Below are 23,721 nucleotides of genomic sequence, written 5' to 3' on the forward strand. Positions count from 1 at the left end.
ATAACACCCAGATATATCCTGGTTCAGCTGCTAAGTGCAGTGCAGCCTACATCCAGTCTCCATCACAACAATGATGGAATTTCACTATAATCATCCAGATTACAACTTGTAAAGTGCTAACCCAACTTACAAGGGGATTCCCACAGAATCATGATACACAACAAAGATGTACAAAGGAACTCTAAGACATCAATGGCTTTTCTTTTAATTTTGCACTCTCTGCCTTTTTCCGCTCTATGGCTTTTTCATACAAACCTCACTGTTTGCCTTTTTCCAAGAGACTCAAGACATGACAAAATTAAATAGAAAAATACAAAACAGAAAGCATTGAAGGAGAAGAAGAACTGCTAGCTTAGGTAGCTCTGAGAACTCTGTGCCTTGCACTCTCAAAACCTTACTCCTTTTCCTTGAATCAAACCATAACTGTTCACCTCTTTTATAGAGAAGTGAAGCCTTCACAGTTGAAAAACACCAACCGAGCTCAGCTTCTTTTCCTTCAACAAAAACCGGTTCGGCCATACAGAGAGAAGAGGTAACTCATGCAAAAACCAACATGCAAATACCTCTGTTTCTTCCTTGGTCACCACTCTTCATCAATCCGAGCGCTCCATCCTTGGCTTCCTTTCCAAGATGGATTTCTGGCCCTTGATGCTTCATGATGATGATGACTTCATCTGCTTCAATCTCTGCCTTCAACTATCACTTCGCCACTCTAGCTACTCGCTGTGGTGGTTGATCAGAAACGAAGACAAGTCACGCCTCCAAGATCTTTCTGCTGGCCGAATCTTCTTCTTCTTTTTGGGTATGGAGGATCCGAGATTAACTCACCAAATCTATCCATATTTGGTGATTATCTCAGCCACTGCATACTTTTTGTTTTCTTGCCATCATTGTGATGGACTTGTAGCTTGTCCTCCCTTCCTTTCGGTAGCACCAAGTAGCTTCCATGGCTACCAATATTTCCTGTGTAATAACCGAAGAGAGAAGAAGAAAGAGATGAGAGAGAACACAGAAAGTAAACAAAAGCAATTCAAAACAAGTTAAATGAAGATAGCTTGCTTTTACTTCCCTGGGTGGCGTGCAACACTAATCATAATGATTCCCATCAAATCAAAGCTAATTTCTCTCTCATTGTTCCAAAGCTAGCATATTAATTTTGAAATCCATTTTAATCAAGCAATGGAATCCGTTGGAAGCTTTCATGGATTCGGTTGATGCATGGAAGCATTAACAGTTTGGGCTTGATTGCAATGAGGGATGTTCTTGGCCCAATATAAAAGCATTTGCTTTCCTGATAGGATTTGGAGCATGCATAAGACAAATGAAAAGCATGTAACCCACTTGGGCTTAGGGCAATCAAAAACATTTAGGCCCAACAGCCATTTTCATTTTTATTATCAAAACCAAAGCTGAGTGAAAGTTGGGCTAGCATCATTTTCTTCTAATTTCGGCCCAATAAGACCTGCAGCAAAATTATTTAATCAATATATGTTGTATGAAAAAATTCAGACTAATAATTTTGCAATTAATTAATTTTAATAGTGTTTAGTCATCACAAATATTAATTTAGAGTTTTCCAAACTCATCAAAAATAACCATCCGTACACTAATAAAATGAACATCCGATATATCTATTGTTTATATTGTTTAATATTTCTATTGTTTACCTATATTTTTCCTTTTTAAAAATAAAAATCAAACAAATAAACTAGTGACAATAAATATTCTTAGAGACTAAATGAATGAAACAAATTAAATATTTTTCAAAGATTAATTTCACAAACCAAAGACACTAGCTTTAGACTGATAGTACAAACCTTTAAGAGATTAAGTTAATTTTACACATATTTAATTTTTCTACTAGTAAACCTAAATTTAGTCAAAAGAAAATTAGTAATATATTTTTGTGAAAAGCAAAGCTTGCTTTGTGAAGATTATACTTAATGGCTGTCTTCACACCACCTAAATAATTTGTACATTATGTGTGGATACTATCGTTTAATTTACTCAAAAAGTAAAATTTAAAAAAAAAAAGTAAAGTAAAATATTTTGATGTTGATTGTAATGTAGTGTAGTGTATGAAGATATAGATGATGAAGAGAATAGTAGTTGATTAAACTAGTGACGGATGTAGATGAAGCGCTTGAAGACGGCTGACTGGGACCCATGCATGGGCATGAAGGCAACCGGGCCGGGCCAAGAAATAAGCCTGCCCATCAAGGATCACGAGTCCACCAGAGGTGTTAAGTCATAAGTGTTAACCGTTAACCTTATCTCCCTGGTTTGATTTTAGTTTTTGGAACAATATGGCACACGTGATTTCTTCCATTTGGCACGAGTGAAAGGGTGGGCCTACCAAATGAAAACAAACATTTTGTGGGTACAAAACTATATTATTGCAAAAATTGAAAAATATATCAACAAAGAGACGCGTCCTAACTTTTCTCCTTTGTCAATTTGCCCTTCTCTCTTTTTCCATTTACCAATTATAGGAATGATTATAGTTTATTTGAAAAAATTGAAACCTCACTGGAGAAGCGAAATTCCGGTTTTGCTGGTACTATTATATGTTGAAGTAATCTTCTGCACGTTATGTAGGCTAAATAATCTTCAACGTATTATATTTAATACATGCATATGCATATTGTTGTTTTAAAATAGTTGTTTTTCACTTAATAATACATCCTTAATTGCTTCTGTACCAATGATGAATAATAGGTAAATTATTCTTTTGTTATATATTATTTTATGATAAATATTTATTTTATATATTTTTAACATATAAAATAGTTATATTTTTTAATCAATTCAATATTTCAATCTATAATTAAAGTTTTAGAATATATTAGATAGATTTTAAGATTGAAAAATATTTATTAACTTTAAAGAAATTTATTTTGTATGTGAAATAATGAGTAGATAATTATATGAAGGGTGAATGGGACAATTCACACGTGGTGAAGGTTATTTTCATGAATTAAGAAATGTGAATGAAATATTTACTCAAGTCAAAATCTAGAAAAAGAAACGTGGTAGTGGTAACTATAATTGTGTTGGCGAAACAAGAAAGAAAAAAAGAAAAGAAAAGAATTGGGTAAGAGTAACACCAACAGCAGAGCAGAGAGCAGCGGAAGGCACCACCACAACAGAAAGTAAACAGCTCACAACTCAGCCACCCCTCTCTCTCTCTCTCTCTCTCTCTCCTCTTTCTTACACTCTCCCTACATTTCACCACCTTTTTCTCTTTTAATCCATTTCTTTTCTTAGCAACTCTCTCTCTCTCTTACAAGATCTAGTTTTTTTCTGGGCTTTCCCTTTGTTTTGTTATATTTTATTTTATTTTTCATTTTATATTTTTTTGTGGGTCTCATCACTCCCAATATTATCTCTTCACAATTCAAGTTTTTTTTTTTCTTTCGTGTATATTAATTTATCAGTTTCAGAAGAGATTCCAGCTGAAGTTTTCTGATTATGCAAAAGTGTTTGTTGATGTTGTAAATTTTGAATCTTGTTGCACCCCCATTTTTATATTCTCACAAATTTGGAGCCTTTATTCACCTAATCTCTAGCATCAAGGTCCCCAAGCTGGACCATTTCGTGGTTTCAGACTAGTAGGGCATTATTTGACGAGGTCCCAATCTTTTCCTATTCAAAACAAAGATATTGTTGTCTCAGAAACATTGTTCCCCTCTTTTCGCCCCCATCGTCTTGGTTGATCTGAGGAAAAAAGAGAAGAAGATGTATGGAGCAAAAGGCAAAATAGACCTTGCCTTTGAATACCAATCTCAAGTTGCAGTTTTGAGGCCAAGCATCCATTCAAGGAGGGCAAATCTGACTGTGAAATTCCAAGACCTTTATGGGTTCACAGTGGAAGGGAATGTGGATGATGTGAATGTGATGAATGAGGTGAGGGAGAAGGTGAGACAGCAGGGTAGGGTATGGTGGGCATTGGAAGCCAGCAAAGGGGCAAATTGGTATCTTCACACCGTCATAGGACAAGGGAATGCTCTCAAATCTTCCTTGAAATTCTCAGCTCTGGCCAATGCCCTCACTCTGAAGAAGATCATTAGGAAGGGGATACCCCCAGTTCTTAGGCCTAAGGTTTGGTTTTCATTGTCTGGTGCTGCAAAGAAAAAATCCACTGTGCCTGATAGCTATTATGATGATCTGACCAAGGCAGTTGAGGGCAAAGTTACCCCTGCTACCAGACAGATTGATCATGTGAGTTGTTCATCCTCGCTCATTTTATCATCATCATTCAGTTGACTTTAGTTTTGATTCATACAAGTTTTCTTTAGTTTGAGACCCTTGTTGGCTTCTTTGGGATGATAAGAAAATTATACAATGTTGGAGGAAAGAATTCCTTGAATTTGATGGAGGAATTGCTTTGTCTAGATTCTAGAATTTACAGTGTGTGCCATATGGAAAGATTTTTGGACAAATCTTGCTGCTGGTTTGTTTGGATAAGAGGGGAAAATCAAGAAAGATCTGTAATAGCTAAAGCATTTGTAAGCTGTATATCTATAACCTTGCATTATTGTGTGATACATTAGCTTGCGCTTCTGCAGAGAGTTTACATGATCTTTAGTGTATGAATTCAGTTGAGCCAAAATGCAGCTGTGAGTATATGCTGAGCAGGAAAAGAGGGGAATTTGTGTGATATTCAGTACAGTTTGAAGAATATGTATCAGCTTTGCGTAGGGTCTTCCATTTTGTAAAGGTCTAAAGGGAAGTTAGGGTGTTTAATGCTGACCATTCAAATGGTTATTGTAATTGATGTTAGTTCAGAAAAATTGGAATTTTTAATTTATGCATGTTAAAATTGCTGATTATATCTCCCTTTCTCTAATAATTCTTCATGCATCTGTACAGGATCTGCCACGGACCTTTCCTGGCCATCCATGGTTGGACACTCCCGAGGGACATGCTGCTCTTAGACGTGTTCTTGTTGTTTATTCTTTCCGCGATTCTGATGTTGGATATTGTCAGGTGGATTTGACCTGCTCTTCCTTCTTATTCTGAATTATTTTCCCCCTCATACAGAAGAGAAAGTTCTGATAACAACTTAGAATTTGATAGTAACTATCTTTGAGGAGTAACTGTTTTTGTCTGGCTTCATTTATTCATTTGATCTATTCTTCTCCGGGCATTAGAAGTCAAATTTTTAAGAATTAATAACTTGCATGCTGCTTATTCTCTTTTTCAAAATTGAAGCTTCTGTGTTCTACCTATAATACATTTTCTATAAGTGAAAATTAAAATCATCAATAGTATGTGGCTTATAAAGAAGAAAAATTGTGAATACATACCTCTGAACATATTTTCTTAATTATTGACTAGTGAATATTATTTCCTCAGGGATTAAATTACGTTGCAGCGCTGTTGTTGCTTGTAATGAAGACAGAAGAAGAAGCATTTTGGATGCTTGCTGTCTTGTTAGAAAATGTCCTGGTTAGTGATTGTTACACAAACAACTTATCAGGATGCCATGTTGAACAGAGAGTTTTTAAAGATTTACTCAGTAAAAAGTGCCCAAGGTATTAAACTTTCATTAATTAATTAGTGTATCATATGCTTGTTTGCAACTTGCAAGTATCTTCTGAAAATATGGAAATGCAGGATAGCATCTCATTTGGAATCTTTGGAATTTGATGTTTCCCTTGTGACCACTGAGTGGTTCCTTTGCCTCTTTTCAAAGAGCCTACCTTCTGAGGTGAGAACAATATGCACTCAGTTTATGCATTGAAGTGTTCTGTTCCCCCCAATATTAATATTTGTTCCATGAAACAGACGACTCTGCGAGTGTGGGACGTTATCTTCTACGAAGGGGCTCAGGTTATGTTTAATGTCGCCTTAGCAATATTTAAGGTACATATTGTGCAGCCTTTTTGTTCTTTATTGGTTTCTTATTCATCCATTCAAAAACATAAAGGAGTATGCACTAGATAATACTTCATCAAAGAGATGTTTCAATAATTTTAAACCTCTAAGTGCAGATGAAGGAAGATGAGTTACTTCTAACCCATCATGTTGGTGAAGTAATCAATATTCTGCAAAGGACTACTCATCACCTATTTGATCCAGACGATTTGCTAACAGTATGACAGCTTTCGCTATCGGCTTTCTTTCATTAGATATCATTTTGTCTTTTGATGATTGTTATTTTGCTTGCACTTCGCAGGTGGCGTTTGACAAGATAGGTTCCATGACAACCAATACGATATCAAAGCAAAGGAAGAAGCAAGAACCCGAAGTGATGAAGGAGCTTGATGAAAGAATCAGACGGTTAGAGTCGTTTAAAATGGAGGATAAATAGTATTCGCCATTGTATTTGTGTTTCGGTCTAAGTTAATATGAGAAATGTTTGAACCATCCTATCATAATAGGGTCTGCTGCCTCCCTTAAGTTCTTGTTGGCATGATCTAGCCCTCTTGTTTTCAGGATGCTTGTATTGTAGGTCAGAATTGTAAATTTGAATTAATACCTTAATAACTTAACTGTTACTGTTATAATGTGAATAAATGTCAATTTAGGACATTGTGCTATTTCATTGCCCTGGATTTACATTATTAAAGAGGCATTTGCACCTGTTCAATTTAACTTTTGTTAGCTCAATCTTAGTATCTTACCGAGTGCTTGAAATTTTCTAACCAAATAATAATCTTAGTAATAACGATAAATTACATTCATACCTTTTGAGGTATATCAAAACTACATATGTTGCTTTTTTTAACGACATTTTATTTTGAGTGTAATAGAGAGGAATTTGGTGTATAATAAAGTGGTGGTTTGTAATTTTGAAGTGTAAAGGTTTTGGAAAATCTTTACTCACTCTTTATCTCAACATCTGAGGGCAACAAGCAAAAATACGGATGCATATAGGAAATATGAATGCCCGTATTATAAACATATCAGATCACTTTAGAGGATTTATTTGTGAATTATTTCTCAACAGAAATTATGAGATGAAGATTTATCTTTTTAAGGTGAGATGTTGCAGTTTCAGCCATAATGACAATGAAGAACGATCAATACTTATTTTTTTTTTTGGTGACTTCGATCAATACTTATTTGATAGCTAATAACTACTTGAGCATTTAATTTCTGTTGACATTTATGTTTATGTAAGCAATCCATTTGGTGCATCTCTCAATCTTTTTTCTGAAACTATTAGCCTGCTACGTTTATAAATTTTGTAAATCATTTGGGATAAAATATAGTACTTAAAAAGGAGCATGCTACTTCCACGGATGAATTATACTACAAGATCAGCGGTTATATCTTACAAAAATTGATCTTCAATTTCGGAGTTACAAGAAAGAAGTCTAATATCACAATTGTAATGGCGATATCCAATTATAGAGTATCGAATTAAGAAAACTATTACATACTTATTTGAAAAAAATAGGGAAAGTTGGCAAACATGGTCACGAAATAGCATACACCAAAATGAAATACATAATCAGAAGTTCAAATCATTCGATTAAAACATGTTTCTCAGTGCATACATGAAGAGAAACCTCGGCTACCAAACTTGTCTACAAAGAAAAAGCTGTCAATTGGAGAATAAAACGATGCCTCCCTCCCATTTATTATTGGGAAAAATTGCATGTTATTTTCATGAAAGAATGTAGCTAAGTACTAAAAAGGTCTAAAAAAGAAAATTTACAGGATGGCATTTCCCTTGGTTCTATAAACAAAAATGAATTTATCTTTTTACTCATTCTATAGAGTATGTTTTACTTCAATCTTTTAAAGGGCTGCGTCTTTCTTCAACATCAGCAGTCAGCAGCGGTTTCTAAGAGCTGGCATTTTATGAAGCTGTATTATCATCAATGGCTAAATCGGACACCTCATTTGCTAAATCTGTGTTTGTCTGGTTTTCTCCGGCTTCAGGTGAAGTAGCCTCTGGGGTGATAGTTTCATAATGTTTCTGCAGGCTCCAATACATGATGCTAGCAGTTAAAATTAGTATCATCTTCTGGTTGACCTGCCAAGTGCAAACATGAAATAAGCAACCCAGACGAATCCAGCTAAGCAACTAAGAATTGATACCCTATTTAACTAAGGATTGAAACCCTATTTACATAACATTTGACCAAAGGTCTAGTTTTGGTCTTTAACCAATCATCTTAAGCAATGATTTAAACTAAGAAGCCCTCTCAATACCGACTTGTGCTCTATCATATATTAGAGACAAGTGGTAGTGCTTTAAACAACATTTACCACAGTGGATAAAATCATAGAAATTGACTTATAACGCTAGCAAAGCTAGTACTAAACTTATTTGAAACATTGTTAATAGTTGGCTACTCCAATGAAGATTTCATGATTGTCATCATGTGAAGATATTTCATTTTAACTATTGGATGATAAGTTGTAGGCTTTGATTTTTATATGTTATAAAAGTGTTATTTTTATTTAAAGTGTGGCCAAACAAATAAGTTATACTTTTTAAACAAAGATCATCATGAGAAGATATTTTTAACATCTTCATTAGAGTAGTTGCCTTGTTAATATTACCTCTATTATGTCTTCAGGTAACAGGTAAATGGAACACCCAAGTTTTCGGGCAACACTGATTATATATGTTGCATTCATCTTCTTATCTTCATCTGCAATTCAAGCAACGGTAATTTGAGCACTACAGTTTGTTGTCAGATATTGTATTCACATCACATAACATCACCATAGTTCAATATACTGCCGAACAAAAAAAGTAGTTGTAAACTAATAGCTAGCCTCAGTTTCTTGACCATGGGCAAAGTTGACATACCAGTCTCCCCTTTAGTAACAAGACTCCAGTTGACCACCCTTGGCTCCACAGCAGTGAGAAGATCAAGGAAGAAGATACCATTGGAAAGATTTTTATCCTGATAGTAAAAAAGCGGGAAAAAAAAAAAGTATTTGACACAAATATTAATCACAATAAAGCTAGAGTTGCAATTTAACATCGAAGGAACTGTCATGAACATTGAACAGTCTTTTCAATTATATTTATTCCACACACAATTCTTTAACACTAACCTTAAATTAAAAAGATTGAGAGTCAGCTTACAATATACGCATGATAAAATATTGATAACTTATAACTCAAATATTTGGTTGATTACCTTGAAACTGTCCATTTGTGAAGTTCTTTTTGCCTTTTTCACTTTATTGTTTGCCCAGTTCAGAATATCAGCATCGGTAATCTCTTTACCTTGGGAGTGCGATCTCAAATTTTTCAGAAGTTGAAGCATGGTAAACCTCATCAGCTGCCACAAAAAGGCTGTGGAACAAAGAGGAGAAGGAGATGATTATCCATAAGATATAGATGGGCATGAATAAACAAAATAATAACAAAGCAACAATACCACATCCTAACACCCTCAACCCCTCCCCCAACCAGTGGTTATACTTCAGTTGGCAGATTGAAAAAAAAGCAGCAGCAGCAAAATCAATGCATTTATCCAACAAGATATTCAAGGAATGAAGAAAAACAGAATCCAATTAACTTTTAAAATGGATCAGACCTAGTAAGAGCTTCTTATTCCCCTGCACAATATCATTGCCAGCAACATTCACTAAAGAAAAGTTCAGCTCCTTCCCAATCTTTATAACTTGATTGCAGTTCTCAACTTTTCGAAATGGCATCTGTATAGGAGGCTTCGTTGCCTGCTTCCAATTGACAGACCCAGGTGAAACCTTATCCAGAACTTCTAGTAAAACCCATCTGCAGAAAAGAAAATGAAGAAATAAGTGGAAATGAAGAGAAAAGAAAAAAAGGAAGAAGCAAAGTATGTAGGAGATTGATAATGGAATCTTACCCATTTCTGATATCCTCAAATAGATTATTGACATGAGTAGCAATTCCAAGACTGTTAATCCACATTCTGAAGCATCTTTCTTCCCGAGATGTCTGATCATCATCAGTCATCATCTCAGCATAGGACGTTTTCGTGGTGTCAGCATTAAGACCATTCCTGAAGAAGTAGAAGTGATGTTTGGATTTTAAATAAATGGAAAGACAGCCATCAAACATAAACAGCTGCAAATGATATAAGCATAAATTTCATGGTTCCTTTTTTATTTATTTTAATAGTTTTAGTGCAGTCATTTTTGGGTAAAATGGACCGGACTATAACCTTCATTGGATGCACCTGAATACTCTACTTGAAACAATTAAAAGAAGGCAATAACATTATGCAGTGGTCTGGTTAAGGATATTCATGAACAAATAAAATACAAAAGCTATTGTAGTCCCAGCCAATCACAACCTCTTAAAACTAACCATACCTATGCTGGAATATCTGAGCAACAAATGCAAGATTCAGATTAGGTGACCCCTCCACTATGTCTTTTGGAGTGAGGTACGTCTTGCAATCTAATTTCTCTGCCTGCTCAAGAATGACTTTAGCCCTTTCTGTTGGATCATTTGCAGCAATAGCAGGGCCTGCCAATTCCGGGGCAAGAGCATTAAGCAAAACAGCATAAGCCTCTCCATCCTGTAAACAGAAGACTGTCAGATATAATAGACTTGCTCAACTAAGAACCGTATTTTATTCTGCTCATGCATACCAAAATATCTGCCATGTTGATCAAAATTTAGCTGCAATGGCTCAGTAAAAAGCATGGTGTAGGATAGCATAGGGAATTTTCTTTGAATGTTACTACTTACCATATGCTTTTCAAGGCCAAGAATAACATAACAAGAAGGTCAACTGTTTCCTAACAAATTTAAAATATACATGAAAATATACCGTGTCCCAAAACAAAATGTCATCATAAGAAATGTGAGCCACAATATTTTGTCCACCAAATGATTTTGCTTCACAGAATGCAGGATCCATACAAAAGCAAATAAAAAAATTCCATGGAGCAAGCCAGCAATCAAAAGATAAAGAACAAGCCTTACCTTTACATCAGAAGAGAAGTTAGTAACCTGTTTCTCATATCCAGCTTTTTTCAAGTGGAAATTCATCCATTTCAGTAAAACCTTTTCAGGTGGTAAGCTGATAAGTTCCTCCACATCCTGCCAAAATGTACCAACACAATAAGGAGGTTTATTTCTGATAGATGTAAAGGGGAAGTAACCATGGCACCTGTAAATAATTAGAAAAGGAACAAGATTATCAAATATATCACCTTGTCATCTTCCAATAATTCCAGAAGTTGAGGAGTTTTCTTGAGATTGAGATCAGCCAACATTTGAATCTAAGATTGCCACCACAGTAAAAGACAAAGAAAGAAAAAGGAGGGCAGAAAAAATAATAGCATTAGTAAATCTCCAAGCTTAGCAGAGCACAACTGAAACCATACTGGTGCTATTCTTCTTGTGGAAACGCATATTACGAGAATATGGAAGAGGCTAGGCTTCAATACCCTACCTTAATTATTTGTGAAATCAGACCAAGTACCAGATGTGGCTACAAGATAACCAAAAAGGACATTTGAAAAAAAAAGGATTTAAAGTCAGTCAAATCAGAAAACAAAAATTGCAGAGGGAGAAAAGTGAAATATAAGGAAGAATGAACCTACTCTTCCTTCTACTAAATCTTGGGTACCAATATTAACCACTGTGCATCCAATAGCCTTTGCTGAATTGAGGGCAAGGGTGTGGTTCTCATTTCTCTCCCATGGATTGAGAACCTTTTTTGTGTTAATGGCTCGTTCATCAATGGTCCCAGGGACGGCAACATTTATAAGCTTGCTGCAGCAATAAAATAAACAGCAAATCAAATCAACGAAATTGAAACACTGGTGAACAAGTTTCAAAAGTTTGACCTCAGGTTGGATCCTGAACACATACCAGAGAAGCACTCCATCTTTTGCAAGATCAAACAACTGATCTGATGCTGGATCAATTGGAAGAAACTGCTTCAGAAATTTGTCTTCAGCCAAGTAGCCATTAATATGTTGCACATACGAAGCTCTCTCAGATTCATTAATGGCATGATGAACAGTTGTTGTAGCTGCCTTCAAAAATGAAGAAGAACTTTTTGGACCACCCTCTTTTGCAGTTGCTCGGGCATGCAAGTTCATATGTGCCTGCCATTTGATGTCACTGAATAAGCTTCTAGGTCCATTATACACTTAAACACATACAAAATTACTTAGAAACAATATTGAAATATCTGCTCAATGCTTATTCAGATGTACACAAACTGCAGTGTTACATTAGGTGCATTCACTCACACGAATAAGCAATTTGAGCACGAAATTGCACATTGCACACACATTGAGACAGAAACAAAACTACATGATGTAGCCGAAAAAAGAAGAAAACTAACCCTAAGGAAGCCCTCAAAATCAATTTCTTGGTCCATGTTGTCATGTGACTCTGCCAAGATAGCCTTAATCTCATTTTCATCGAACAATTCATTGAAAGCCTTTAAACCTTTAAAAATAGATGGCAAATCTCCAACGGTAACACGTCCTGATTGAGTCCTTGCTGATACAAACTAAGAGGCATTCCATGTTTCAGGTGGATAGGAAAATAGGACGACGACGATGATGATAATGATAATGATAAGGATGATGATGATGATGATGATGATGATGATGATGAACGACTTACCTTGGATTTGAGGGATCTGAGTTCGACTTGTGTGAAATGGCTCTGAAGCTCCTGGTCAGAAACAACGACACCGACGTAGCTAGACATGTTCAAAGTGGGTTGGGGGAAATGATGAAACAGTTGGAAGACGAGGAAGAAGAACACTGTGGCAAGACGCGAGATGAAGAAATCACATTTTCAGATATAATCGCAGCGATCCAACAGTGAGATGGGAAATGAAGAAGGCGTACCTTATAGAGTGAGAAAAAGAAGCGAAGGAATGAAGGAAGGCGAATTCATCGTTTCTGCGTGAAGCTTGAAAGAAAGAAAGAGAAAGAGAAAGAGAGAGAGAGAGTAAAACAGAGACAGAGACAGAGACAGAGACAGAGAAAAAGAGAGAGAGGGGTTGAGAGTAAATAACGTGGTGGCGATAGGACCCGCGAACACCAAGGAAATTAGAATGCCTGTGTTGGTTCGTTAATTTCCTTTCTCACTTGCCAATATTTAAACCCTCATTGACATTTGGCGTCATTTTATTTGCTTCTATTCATTATTTATCTTTCACTTTCTCTATTAAAACACATTCATATTGCTTACCCTTTAAACTAGTTTGGAGGAATTTTCATTATGTATGTGGTAATTAATTATTAATTTCATTAGATTTTTTACCTTACAAGTTATGTTAAAAGAGAATCATCCAATTAAATTCTGAAATAAAATATTTTCAAAGTCAATTACATCACCATATTAAGATTAACAGTGAGAAGCAGATGAAGGCGCGTAGCATAGCCAACCTCGTGAGAAGGAGAGGCTCATGGCATCGTTTGCGTGAACAAGAGCGCATTGGATGAATGATATAATTAAAATAGAATAAACTACTATTTGTATCTATAAAAGATAAAAACACTAACTTATGTATCCATATTGAAACTAAATTTATATCCATGCAAGATATTTTTCGTGTGACAAAAGTACATTAACCCTCCAAAGACAGGATACTTTTGTTAAACGGAGGACATCTTGCATAGATACAAGTTTAGTTTTGATATAATGTAGGTACATATGTCAGCGTTTTCATCTTTCATAGTTAGAAATGGTCATTTATTCAATTAAAATATTCACATTCTAAAAACATTAGGAGGACTCTTCACTTAATAATATCATTATCCAAGCTTAGTGATGCCAATAAAAGGAACAAAAAAATAGTATTATAGTAAAAATCAATCACATCCTCAGTCATACACATACATGTATTGAAGAAGAAGAATATGAATAACACTTGTATGTTCAGAAAAAAATTGGATATTCAAATGAAAGCCAATTTGCACACCACCAAAAGTAGATAATAATAATAATCATCTAAAAATTAAATATTCAATGAAATCAAATGGAGGGCACACCCCCCTTGGCCCTTACAAGAGCATCATCACCACACCAAAGGTGGCAAGGACAAGGGAGCCCCCATGGCTGATGATGGTCTTGGAAGCAGAGGATCCATCAGGCTGAGATGATGATGGAGATGAAGCTTTGCTATCAGCACTGTGTTCAGTTGGCGAATCTGCTGCCGGTGCAACAGCTGGTGCAGGTGCAGGTGCAGGAGTAGGGGGAATATCAGTTCCAAAGATGGCCTCAGGAAGAAGCACCTTGTCAACTTCGTATACTGCACAAGGAACTGTGGCATGAACAGCACTTGTTACCTTTGTCTTTGCCCAACCTGAACTGATGTGAACGGTTCCAGAGTCATCCGTGAAGTTCAATGTGTAATCTCCACCAGCAAATGTGGGAGTTGAGGTTTCGCTAAGGTTCTTGAACTCAGCAAGCGAGTAGAAATGTGGCAGTGCATGGAAGAGGATCACTTGCTTCAACTGCTCTTGTGTGAGGTTTGACAGGGTCTTCTTCTTTGATGCGAAGTCGCTGTCTTTTGGGACAAAGATTGTGATTCCTTCTTCAGTGTTGTTGGCTTGGTTTTGGAATGTGTCAAGCACTTTGGTGGATTCAAGGTAGTTGAGGAATGTGTGGAATGGACCCGCAACAGTTAGAAGCTCTGTCAGGTTCACATAATCTGGTGCTGGGGCCGGCGCCGGAGTTGGGGTCGGGGTCGGAGCTGGAGGGCTAACGGTTTTGCCAAATGCTGAAGAACTCAGCAGCAGCAGGGTATTGCTTAGAATGAAAAACATGGAAAATTCCATCTTTTCTTGGCACCCAAGTGTATGTGTTTCCTTAATTACCTTGCAATTATCACCAGCTTCTCCAAATTCCTGAGGAAAAATAGCTCCATAGTGTTATATTAGATCTCAAATGTAAAACTAAAACATATTCTTCTCTGATCAATTTAAATAATGCAAGAAACAAATTGAATGAGATCCAAATCCAATGATAAATCTATAAATTCCTAACCCAAGAAAAATTGAACACTTGTTTACAATCTAGTTAAATCTAAAGAGACAGATCTTGCAAAAATTAATTCAAAACACCCAACAAAAGAAAAATAAATCAAGAGAGGATTGCCAAAGTTAGCAAAAGCAAATGCAGATCACTAGATCAGAGTAATACATGAAAATTCTGAGAAATTGAGTTGAAGGAGATGAATAAGCACTTAAAAATATGTTCCTTTTACTTCACTCAAATTTTAACTCCAGCTGGCAGAGTCTCAGAGAAAGACCAAACCTTGAAATGCTGAATTCAAGATCAGACAGCTAAAGAAATGGATGTTAAACTTTTTGTTTAATATCATACTGTATATGACATAAGTTACCAGTTCATTTTCCCCATAAAGTTGCCACATTGTCCATAAAAGCAAGTCAAATATAGTAGTAACATGCGGTAAGAGTTAGACCAGTCAAGTACAAATTTTCACAATGACACACAGTTCTCACCCACATTACTATTACATCAATCAACCCTAGAAATGAAATGAGACAGATCTAGTCAAGCTGATCCCAAATCTGAAGCAACCATGCAAAACAAAAGTGATAAGCACATACCAAAAAGCAAGAAAAATCAAAACTTTGCACCAAATCACCCCTTGAATGACACAAGAAAAAGTAGCAAACATGAAAGCATATTGAGATTGAAGAACACAGACCTGAACAAGAGGAATTCAGAGAGAGAGAGAGATGGAGAATGTGAAGGATGAAGAGATGAGAGAATGGAGAGAGAGTATATAAAGATGAGTGATTCTTCTTCACTTGGGTTGTATTTATTTTAATAATTAATGATTTAATGGGAAATGAAAATGCTTGTCTGGAAAAGCTCTTGAGCTTGAAGTGTGTTGTGTTGTTGTATGGTGGGCTTTCCAAATCGATTTCAACTAATTACTTATTTAATCCATCAAAGACCAACCTTGCACTCTACCCCACCATTCTAATTCTCTCTCTTTCTTCAATTTCTCCTAACTCCCAATTTATCATCTCCACGCAAATACTAATATTTATTTCTGCAAATAGTTAATTTTCTAGTGTAGTAATAAAACTAAAAATGGTTTAATGATAATCATTTCTTCTCATTTTTAGGTAGTATTTGTTTTGAAGTATCGAAACAGAAACGGAAAGATCGAGACTCAGTATTATATTTGTTGGTTCAGAGACTGGTACTAAAACTTTTGTCTCTATCTCTAAAATTTCCAGTATTTCAGTATTTTTAAAAAGTGGGGACACAGGGGACTAAAATTTTTAAAGATAAAGACTGAAACTTTAATAACATTTTATACCTAAAATGCCCTCATTTCAATTAATTAATTCCAATTTTATCCTTTGTTTAAATTAAATTAGAATTTCATCCTTGTTTTAATTTTGTCTCCCATTTTGCACTAAATAAAATACTAAAATTTATTTCAATCTTTATCTCTTAGTTTCTGTCTCTCAATCTCAATTTTTTTGTCTATGTGTCTCCACCAAAAGCTACATATGTATTTCATTGATGATGAAATCTACTTATTGTTTGTTATTTAAGTTGTATCATACTCTATCGCTTTTTTGCTTTGCTTGATAAAAAAAAAAAAAAGATCATTCATGACAATAATAAAAGTGTAGTTTATCTGTTCACATTTATGTCTTAAGATATGGGTTTTGTTTATGTTCCAAATTTTCTATGACATAAAAAATTAAAAAAAAAACTAATACCGGCTAGGCCACAATATAGGAAAAGGCCCATTATTCTCGCAAGAAAATTCTGCCATTAGAATCTGTCAAAATGTTTTATCAACTAATTAATACCGTTTTAAATTATTAAACTGCATCCGAAACCATAAATCTTGTGTATTATTATATAGAATATGGCCAAAGGAGTTTATTTTCACCTTAATGTGCCGTCTAAATAGATCTGAAATCTTTACTACTAAGGCTATATATGTAATTTCCCAATGCAAGTGGACCACAATATGTGACTCATATTATATCATCATGATTGTAACAAAGCCAAAATATCATGAGAAATTACTTTGAATATCGTATGATATCATTTTAGTATCGTAACATGTACTACATATATAACATATACATTGACTTTACAGAGAGTGGGAACAAAAATGAACAGAGGCAGCGCCATGTTTGGGAGGCCCACAAATAACCCAATGCCAACTGTGGAGGAATCATTCTTATTATTAGCAATTGCCAAACATACCCCAACACACAAAAACAAAAACTACTAATCCCAATTCCTACATTCATCGTTTTGTTTCGTGCAAGCACTACTCTTCGCTTTCTCTCACACGTAACATTTATACTAACTAATTAATTTATTAACATCAAAATACCTTATTACGCTTTCCAATTCAATTCAGATCCACCGTGACCGACACTAATTTGCTTGCTAATTGCTTTATATATTTATTATTTTTTTTTTGAAACATAGAAAGCTCAACACATTAAAGTGGAGCATAAAATAAAGAAGAAGACACACAACAAGCTACCAACCAAACCAACACCTAACACCCCAGACCTATCAACAGCCTCCTCCAGAATCACCACCACGCCATTCTGTATAGCTCATCACTGTCTTTGTGTGGATTACCTCCAGGCTTGCTCTTATATTCTTAAAGATTCGTGCATTCTGTTCCAACCAGATGTTCCAAATAACTGCAAAGAACACTGTCATCTACATCTGCTGTCCTTGTTGTCTATTCTGCAAGCCATGCCAGCTTTCAAACATTTCCCTAATGGTTCCAGGGATCACCCACTCTCTACCTAGTGACCTCAACCACTTACACCAGCCAAGCTACCTCATACCTAAGGAATAAATGCTCAGCAGATTCTAATTCCTTAGTACACATTACACACAAACTATCCCCCAGAATATTGACTCCTATTTTATCCAGCCGCTCCTTGGTGTTAACTCGATCAACTAGCACAAACCACCCAAATAGCTCAATCCTCGGAGGAACAAAACCTTTCCAAACGGAGCTTATAAACAAATTTATTATTATTTACCATTCAAATTTATTCCTATGCACTTCTATAAACAAATTACTAGTGAATTCATTAACATTTTAAACAAGATAAATTGTAGGAGTTTATAATGATGTTCAATTTCAAATAATTATTTCTGACAAGTTTTGTTTCTTTCAAAAAGAATTTCCTTCATATATGTAATAGTATAATAGAGTTCCTTTATCCCATATATGAACAACTTTTTTTTTTCCTAATACCAATATACCATCAATCAAGTTCACAAGAATTGACATATGAGCTAATTGTATATCATATTTCGTTCAAATATATAAGTATTGTTGCCTTCTTTCGTCTGGTGTAATCCAAATTTATTATCATTATGAGTTGATATACTAAGAGCTACACCATACCAACAAAATAACAGTTCAAAGGTACGTATAATCCTGATTTGATTGAAAATGAATTAAGAAGAGATAAATTAAAACTACGAGCAAAGTCCAGGAAACGATAACGAAAGAATACCTATATTTCAATTAATTTGTTCTTATAATATAAAGTTTTACTATATATATAGAGAAAGTTATATACACATATATAGTAAATGTGTGAAGTTTATCAGGGGCAGCGCCCGGTCTAATCAAACCCAAAACCAAAAAAAAAAAATGGTCAAGCTAGCTAGCTAGCTAATTATGATTACTCTCAACGTTAGCAACTTTAATTGTTCTTAACAAACGGCTTAATGACGTTTGTCCTGTAGCAGAGCTAGGTGCAGTGGCAATATCAATTGGCCCGTTATAACTAAATTAGTGCACATGAACCTCGTTAATATTATCACAACTCACATGACAAAATCAAAACATGATTATATAATGTAATAGAAAATGGAAGTAGTTAAGATCACTGTTCATTTGATTGTAAAGCTTCCTTCGTCATATTAAAGCAAAAGTAATGCATCCTCATCCTCATACATACATAAACAAGCAATAAAAAATGTCTCAAAATAGATATGCATTAAATTAATTTATAAGATTGAATTTGATGCGTAATTCTACTTTAATACAAAAGCCACCTTTCATTAAAAATATGAATTAAATTAATATACAGTATAGATTAAAATGAGCCATTCAACTATTTTCTCGCATTTAAGGCCACTAATAAAAAATCAAAAATGTTATTTGTACACTAAAATCAGTCACTAAAATTAGTCACCAATGTATTTGTGTATAAATACATGTGTAGTTTAATTTATTTTTAATATATTTGTATTCTAGCATGTATTTTATACTAGTAACTGATTTTGGTGGTTGATTTTAATGTATACTTAGCATAACTCTAAAGACATAGAGCATGATGTATACTAGGACTAGGAGTAAATGTGGAATAGAAGGTGAGAAATTGCCATCAATTCAATGTGAGTGGCAGCTAGGATTTGGCTATCAAGGTGATTCTATAACACTTTGGATTTGGTGGGTCTTCCAATCTTTTACGCGTTCTTTCTCAGAATTAGAACCTCATGTAATGAATGAATGATCACAACATCATTCTTGTCCTGCCCTTCATACTCCAAACTCATCACAGAAACAAATTCATATTTTTGGACAAGAAAGTCTTATTTTCATTCATATACTAATTTTTTGGTGAACGAAAAAACCCATTTTTCTACTTCATGCATGGGGGCCGCTAAAACAACTATTTGATTCGCAGTGCTTCTAAAACTAAAGCATGTTTTATTACCAAACATGTTATTAACTTAGGAAAATTATGCGAAATTAGCCACTTTATTCCGATTTTTTTAACTACTAATATATATGGCGACAAGTTGACACAAAAAGCTTATTTACAAAATAAATTGTCCAGCTCAACAATACAAGATTGATTAATCTTTACCCAATCGTATTATTTATTTTCAAACTTTTTGTAGTACCCTATCAGCGCCTAGCTGTCTTAATCATTTCATAGCTAGTAGATACTATTAATAATGTTATCTTAATCTTTAACTTTTGAAATAACTACTAGTAAAAACGTATATTAGTTTAATAATATAAAAGTAATAAATGATTTGAATGGTTGTGGGAAAATTGCGTATTTTACATTAATAATACACTTCTGAAAAAATTATTGTGCTAGGTTTAACTTATTCATTTAGCACCGATCCATCATAATAATATATTAAATTGAGTGCTTATAATTGAAGTTGATCTCCTTTCAATCGGTCATATCAATATAATAGTAATTCGAACAAGGTTGGTAGGAAAAATCATGTTAATAAATCGTTTCAAAAGGTTGATGTTTAATATAGGTGCAGTGACGAATAGAATAATAATGTAATTAGAGTTCTCAAATCATAATGGGCCTAATTGTTGCGGAATTTTCCATGGAATTGGGCCATAGGCTAAATAATGTGAAGCCCAAAACATAAAGGACTATAACTGCCAAGAGGGGACATGTTCAATTAATCCATTTTAATTGTTAAGTTTTTAACTGTTCCAAAAACCTTCAAATCTAACAATCAAATGTAAAAAAAAAAAGCTAATTAAAATCAATCACAATTATTTTGTATTAATAATCTTTTCAGAAAAAGTGGCATTATATTGTCTAAAATAGAAAGATATTGGGTGTCATATAATTTAACTTGACAAAGACAATAGTATTTTTTATTAAAAAAAATTGTGATGTTATAGCTAGGATTATTAGAAAAAGTAATGGTAATTTATTCTTAAATAACAAAAAATGTTATTAACACAAAATTTGTTGGTCTTTAGTTTCTTGATAAGGAAAATACAAGAGAAGACTCTGAATGGAGTACAGAAGGGAATGTATCTTCCATCCCAAACCCACAAATGGTGAAGAGAGTAGAAAGCTAACCAACAGACAAAGAAACAAACAGGGCACTTCTGATTCGGAAAGTGGTACAAGGCCGAATTTAGTACCTAAAATGTGTGAGTTCTATGATCAACAATAATGAAAAAGAATAAATGAAATAAAATTTAATAGTAGGGATCCTTGGAAGATATCCGATCCATGTATATGTATATAATATATTATATTATATTATATTATGTTGATTAAGCCCAATCCTTCTTAATATCAAAAGTGTAGTTGATCTCCAGATAGCATTTGTTGTCATCATCAACAAACTGCAAAAACAACAATTGAAGTTATTAATTGTTGGTTTTTATTTACATTATGTAGGAAGAGTTTTAAGTATACTAAGAACACCGGTGTTTCAATTGTTTTAACCGTTGATATAAATTATAAAAAATATATATAATATATATAAAATAACTGAAACACCGGTGTTCCCGGTACATTTGAAAGTTTTCCTATAATATAATGTTAGGATTACCCTTGATTTAGCAGAGTACTGTCCTCTAGCAAACAAGCCAGAGGGTGTGGTTTCTTCTGGCATCTCATGTGTGTAAGGCTCTGCCTGAGGGCTGAATGTTCCAAGCATCTCTTTTGCACTGTCCACTGAAATTGTAACATATACACTTTTCAGATATACATACAAATACAAGGTAGACAGAATTGAATACATGCATACATCATACATACATACCCTTTACACCAGTCTTCCATACAGTATTGGTGTACTTGAACCCAGACACAATATTATTGCTGACTACAAAAGTGAATTTCAAGCGGTATGGGCTTCCTTCCTTGAGAGTGAACCATAGACCCTTTGGATTCCCATTCTCAGGTATTGGAAGCACTATGTCCTCTCTTCCAGGTGACACTATTGAAAGGCTTATTATTTTCACTTCTGGTTCCAGAACCTCTGTCACATTGTTCACATCCACATTCCCAAGAAGTTGTTCCTTCCATCTCCTTAGACTCTCGTCATCCTACCACAATCCCAACCAACACAATTCGAAAGCAATGCAAATAATCAAATGTATTAAAATATAATTAGAATCCGTTAGAATTATTTAGTATATCTCACGTCTTTATTATTATGATTTTCTTAGTACCTATAAATATTTTTTATATTGTATCATTTGAGACAATTTGAATAGATAACTTAAATACACTCAATAATACACAATTTCTTTTTCCAGTCTAACAAAACGAATATATTGAAATGAAATGAAAATGAACCTTATCTTTCTCAAGCTGCTCCTTGAGAGTGGTTTGAGGACCCAGCTGCAACTTGGATGCAAACTCATCATCTTCCTCCTGATCAGTTGCATACACAGTTGAAGACTCACTCATCTGCCTGCTCAGAGGCTCACCGTCACTCTTCTCCTCTTCGTTGTCTTTGTTATCTCCTCCTTCTGCTGCCGCCGCCTGCGCCGGACCACCTTTTCCAAAGAACCCCATTCTTATTATTATTGGATTATATTTCTCCGAATTACTTCTTGGAACTTCAAACAGCTCCAACACCCAATGCTCCTTATTTCATCACCCCAACAGGAGGCATACACACTATACGTATGTAAATCTTTTGAATCAATGATTACTGGTCAAACCAAATTAAGCAACTCAGAGTTTATATACGTCTCATGAAAGCCAACAATAATAATAGTGAATAAGCATTAGCCAAGAAAAAAGAAGAACAAAAAGAGAGGCAAGCTAATAAGAGATCTTCTTCACATTTTCAGGGATACAAATATGTGTAATTTGGGAAAATGCTCCTCTGGTGATCCGAAATATTTGTCAATCTTATGATCTCTTAATTAACTCTTATCATAGTAACATTGACTCCACCTTTTCTTAATTTTGCCATTCATCCATTACTAAACTTAGATCCAACATTTAACAATTTCTTCTAATTTCTCCTTCATTTCAGAGATTGACACATCAAATATGCATGCTTACGTAGACAACATGATTTGGTAAATAATTCATAGTTCTATCATAGTTCATGACCAATACCAGACTCTTAATGCACAACACTTGCCATTCTCTGAACAAACACATTACTATTACTTTAACATTATTAATTTTTGCCGATCTATTACTTTATTAATTAGTTATTAGTTAGAAAAATGGTTTCTTAGCAAAATGGAAAAATAAAAAAGTATGGCCAACACTATAAGATATCAACGGTGCCATCATTCACCTACCTTGAATTTGATTTGTATACTTTTTTATAGCCTTCCAAAATAAAATCATATCAAAGTCACAGAAAGGAGTTTAAAGAGCAAGACAGCCACTAAACGACTACGGGGTCGGTGACGTGATTTCCACGTGTCACATAGCCATAGGGCTAAGTACATCAGGTGATGTGATTTGGGTCCATTAAAGTGGCCCAATGGGCCTACCAGCCAACCTTGGCCCCTGAAAATGTTTACATGACATGAACGGCGTGGATTGTTGTTTTCGACTTTACGTCCAAGGCCACGGTAAATCGGTAATGGCACTATCGTTTTCGTACGTACCCTTCTCTCCATAAATCTATGTTTTTCAGATCCAAGAAAAATATACTCACTTCTTAATTCTAGATCCCAAATAAATAAAAATGAATGCCACATTATTCCCTATGTGTAAAAATAGATAATTACTACAGTAGTAATCCCACACTTTAAGAAAATGTTGCACATAGTAGTAATGTTCAACAATAGAGAGCAAATAAGAACTAATATATAGCTGAGAGTAGTAGTCTAGTAGAGACAATTTGAAAGTTATTAATGGCTCATTTCATTTAATATATGAGAAAATTTAAGGCTATTACTTTCATTAAAATTTGGTCAACACTAAATCAGTAAAAGAAAAGTGAGTAATCTCACGTTATTAGATATAATTTTATACCATTAAAAATATTAATAATGATTAATTGATAGCTGTAAATTACAA

The 23,721-nt window shown here is 34.5% G+C and overlaps 4 protein-coding genes across 4 annotated transcripts; 1 reads left to right on the forward strand and 3 right to left on the reverse strand.

Annotated features, from left to right (window-relative positions):
- Positions 1–3,070: 3,070 nt before the first annotated feature.
- Positions 3,071–6,545, forward strand: LOC107496018 (uncharacterized). The gene is made up of 7 exons (XM_016117223.3): positions 3,071–4,221; positions 4,873–4,989; positions 5,359–5,537; positions 5,620–5,713; positions 5,791–5,868; positions 5,997–6,098; positions 6,182–6,545. Exons 1-7 carry the CDS (start codon positions 3,739–3,741, stop codon positions 6,314–6,316), a joined length of 1,188 nt encoding a protein of 395 aa, XP_015972709.1. The 5' UTR covers positions 3,071–3,738; the 3' UTR covers positions 6,317–6,545.
- Positions 6,546–7,450: 905 nt separating this feature from the next.
- Positions 7,451–12,996, reverse strand: LOC107496019 (fimbrin-5). The gene is made up of 15 exons (XM_016117224.3): positions 12,790–12,996; positions 12,560–12,702; positions 12,273–12,443; positions 11,792–12,030; positions 11,521–11,692; positions 11,370–11,408; positions 11,128–11,196; positions 10,898–11,014; positions 10,279–10,487; positions 9,810–9,965; positions 9,516–9,715; positions 9,114–9,271; positions 8,777–8,873; positions 8,524–8,615; positions 7,451–7,990 (listed from the first exon to the last, which is right to left on the reverse strand). The coding sequence occupies exons 2-15, from the start codon at positions 12,644–12,646 to the stop codon at positions 7,814–7,816; spliced, it is 1,983 nt and encodes a 660-aa protein (XP_015972710.1). The 5' UTR covers positions 12,647–12,702; positions 12,790–12,996; the 3' UTR covers positions 7,451–7,813.
- A 793-nt stretch (positions 12,997–13,789) lies between these two features.
- LOC107496023 (fasciclin-like arabinogalactan protein 7) lies at positions 13,790–15,818 on the reverse strand. The gene is made up of 2 exons (XM_016117227.3): positions 15,624–15,818; positions 13,790–14,796 (listed from the first exon to the last, which is right to left on the reverse strand). The coding sequence occupies exon 2, from the start codon at positions 14,725–14,727 to the stop codon at positions 13,951–13,953; it is 777 nt and encodes a 258-aa protein (XP_015972713.1). The 5' UTR covers positions 14,728–14,796; positions 15,624–15,818; the 3' UTR covers positions 13,790–13,950.
- Positions 15,819–20,626: 4,808 nt separating this feature from the next.
- Positions 20,627–22,667, reverse strand: LOC107496017 (rho GDP-dissociation inhibitor 1). Its single transcript, XM_052252307.1, has 4 exons — positions 22,024–22,667; positions 21,485–21,770; positions 21,272–21,396; positions 20,627–21,062 (listed from the first exon to the last, which is right to left on the reverse strand). Exons 1-4 carry the CDS (start codon positions 22,243–22,245, stop codon positions 20,991–20,993), a joined length of 705 nt encoding a protein of 234 aa, XP_052108267.1. The 5' UTR covers positions 22,246–22,667; the 3' UTR covers positions 20,627–20,990.
- Between the last annotated feature and the right edge of the window lie 1,054 nt (positions 22,668–23,721).

The sequence above is a fragment of the Arachis duranensis genome, chromosome 7, assembly GCF_000817695.3.
Source record: "Arachis duranensis cultivar V14167 chromosome 7, aradu.V14167.gnm2.J7QH, whole genome shotgun sequence".
In the NCBI taxonomy this organism is placed as follows: Eukaryota; Viridiplantae; Streptophyta; class Magnoliopsida; order Fabales; family Fabaceae; genus Arachis; species Arachis duranensis.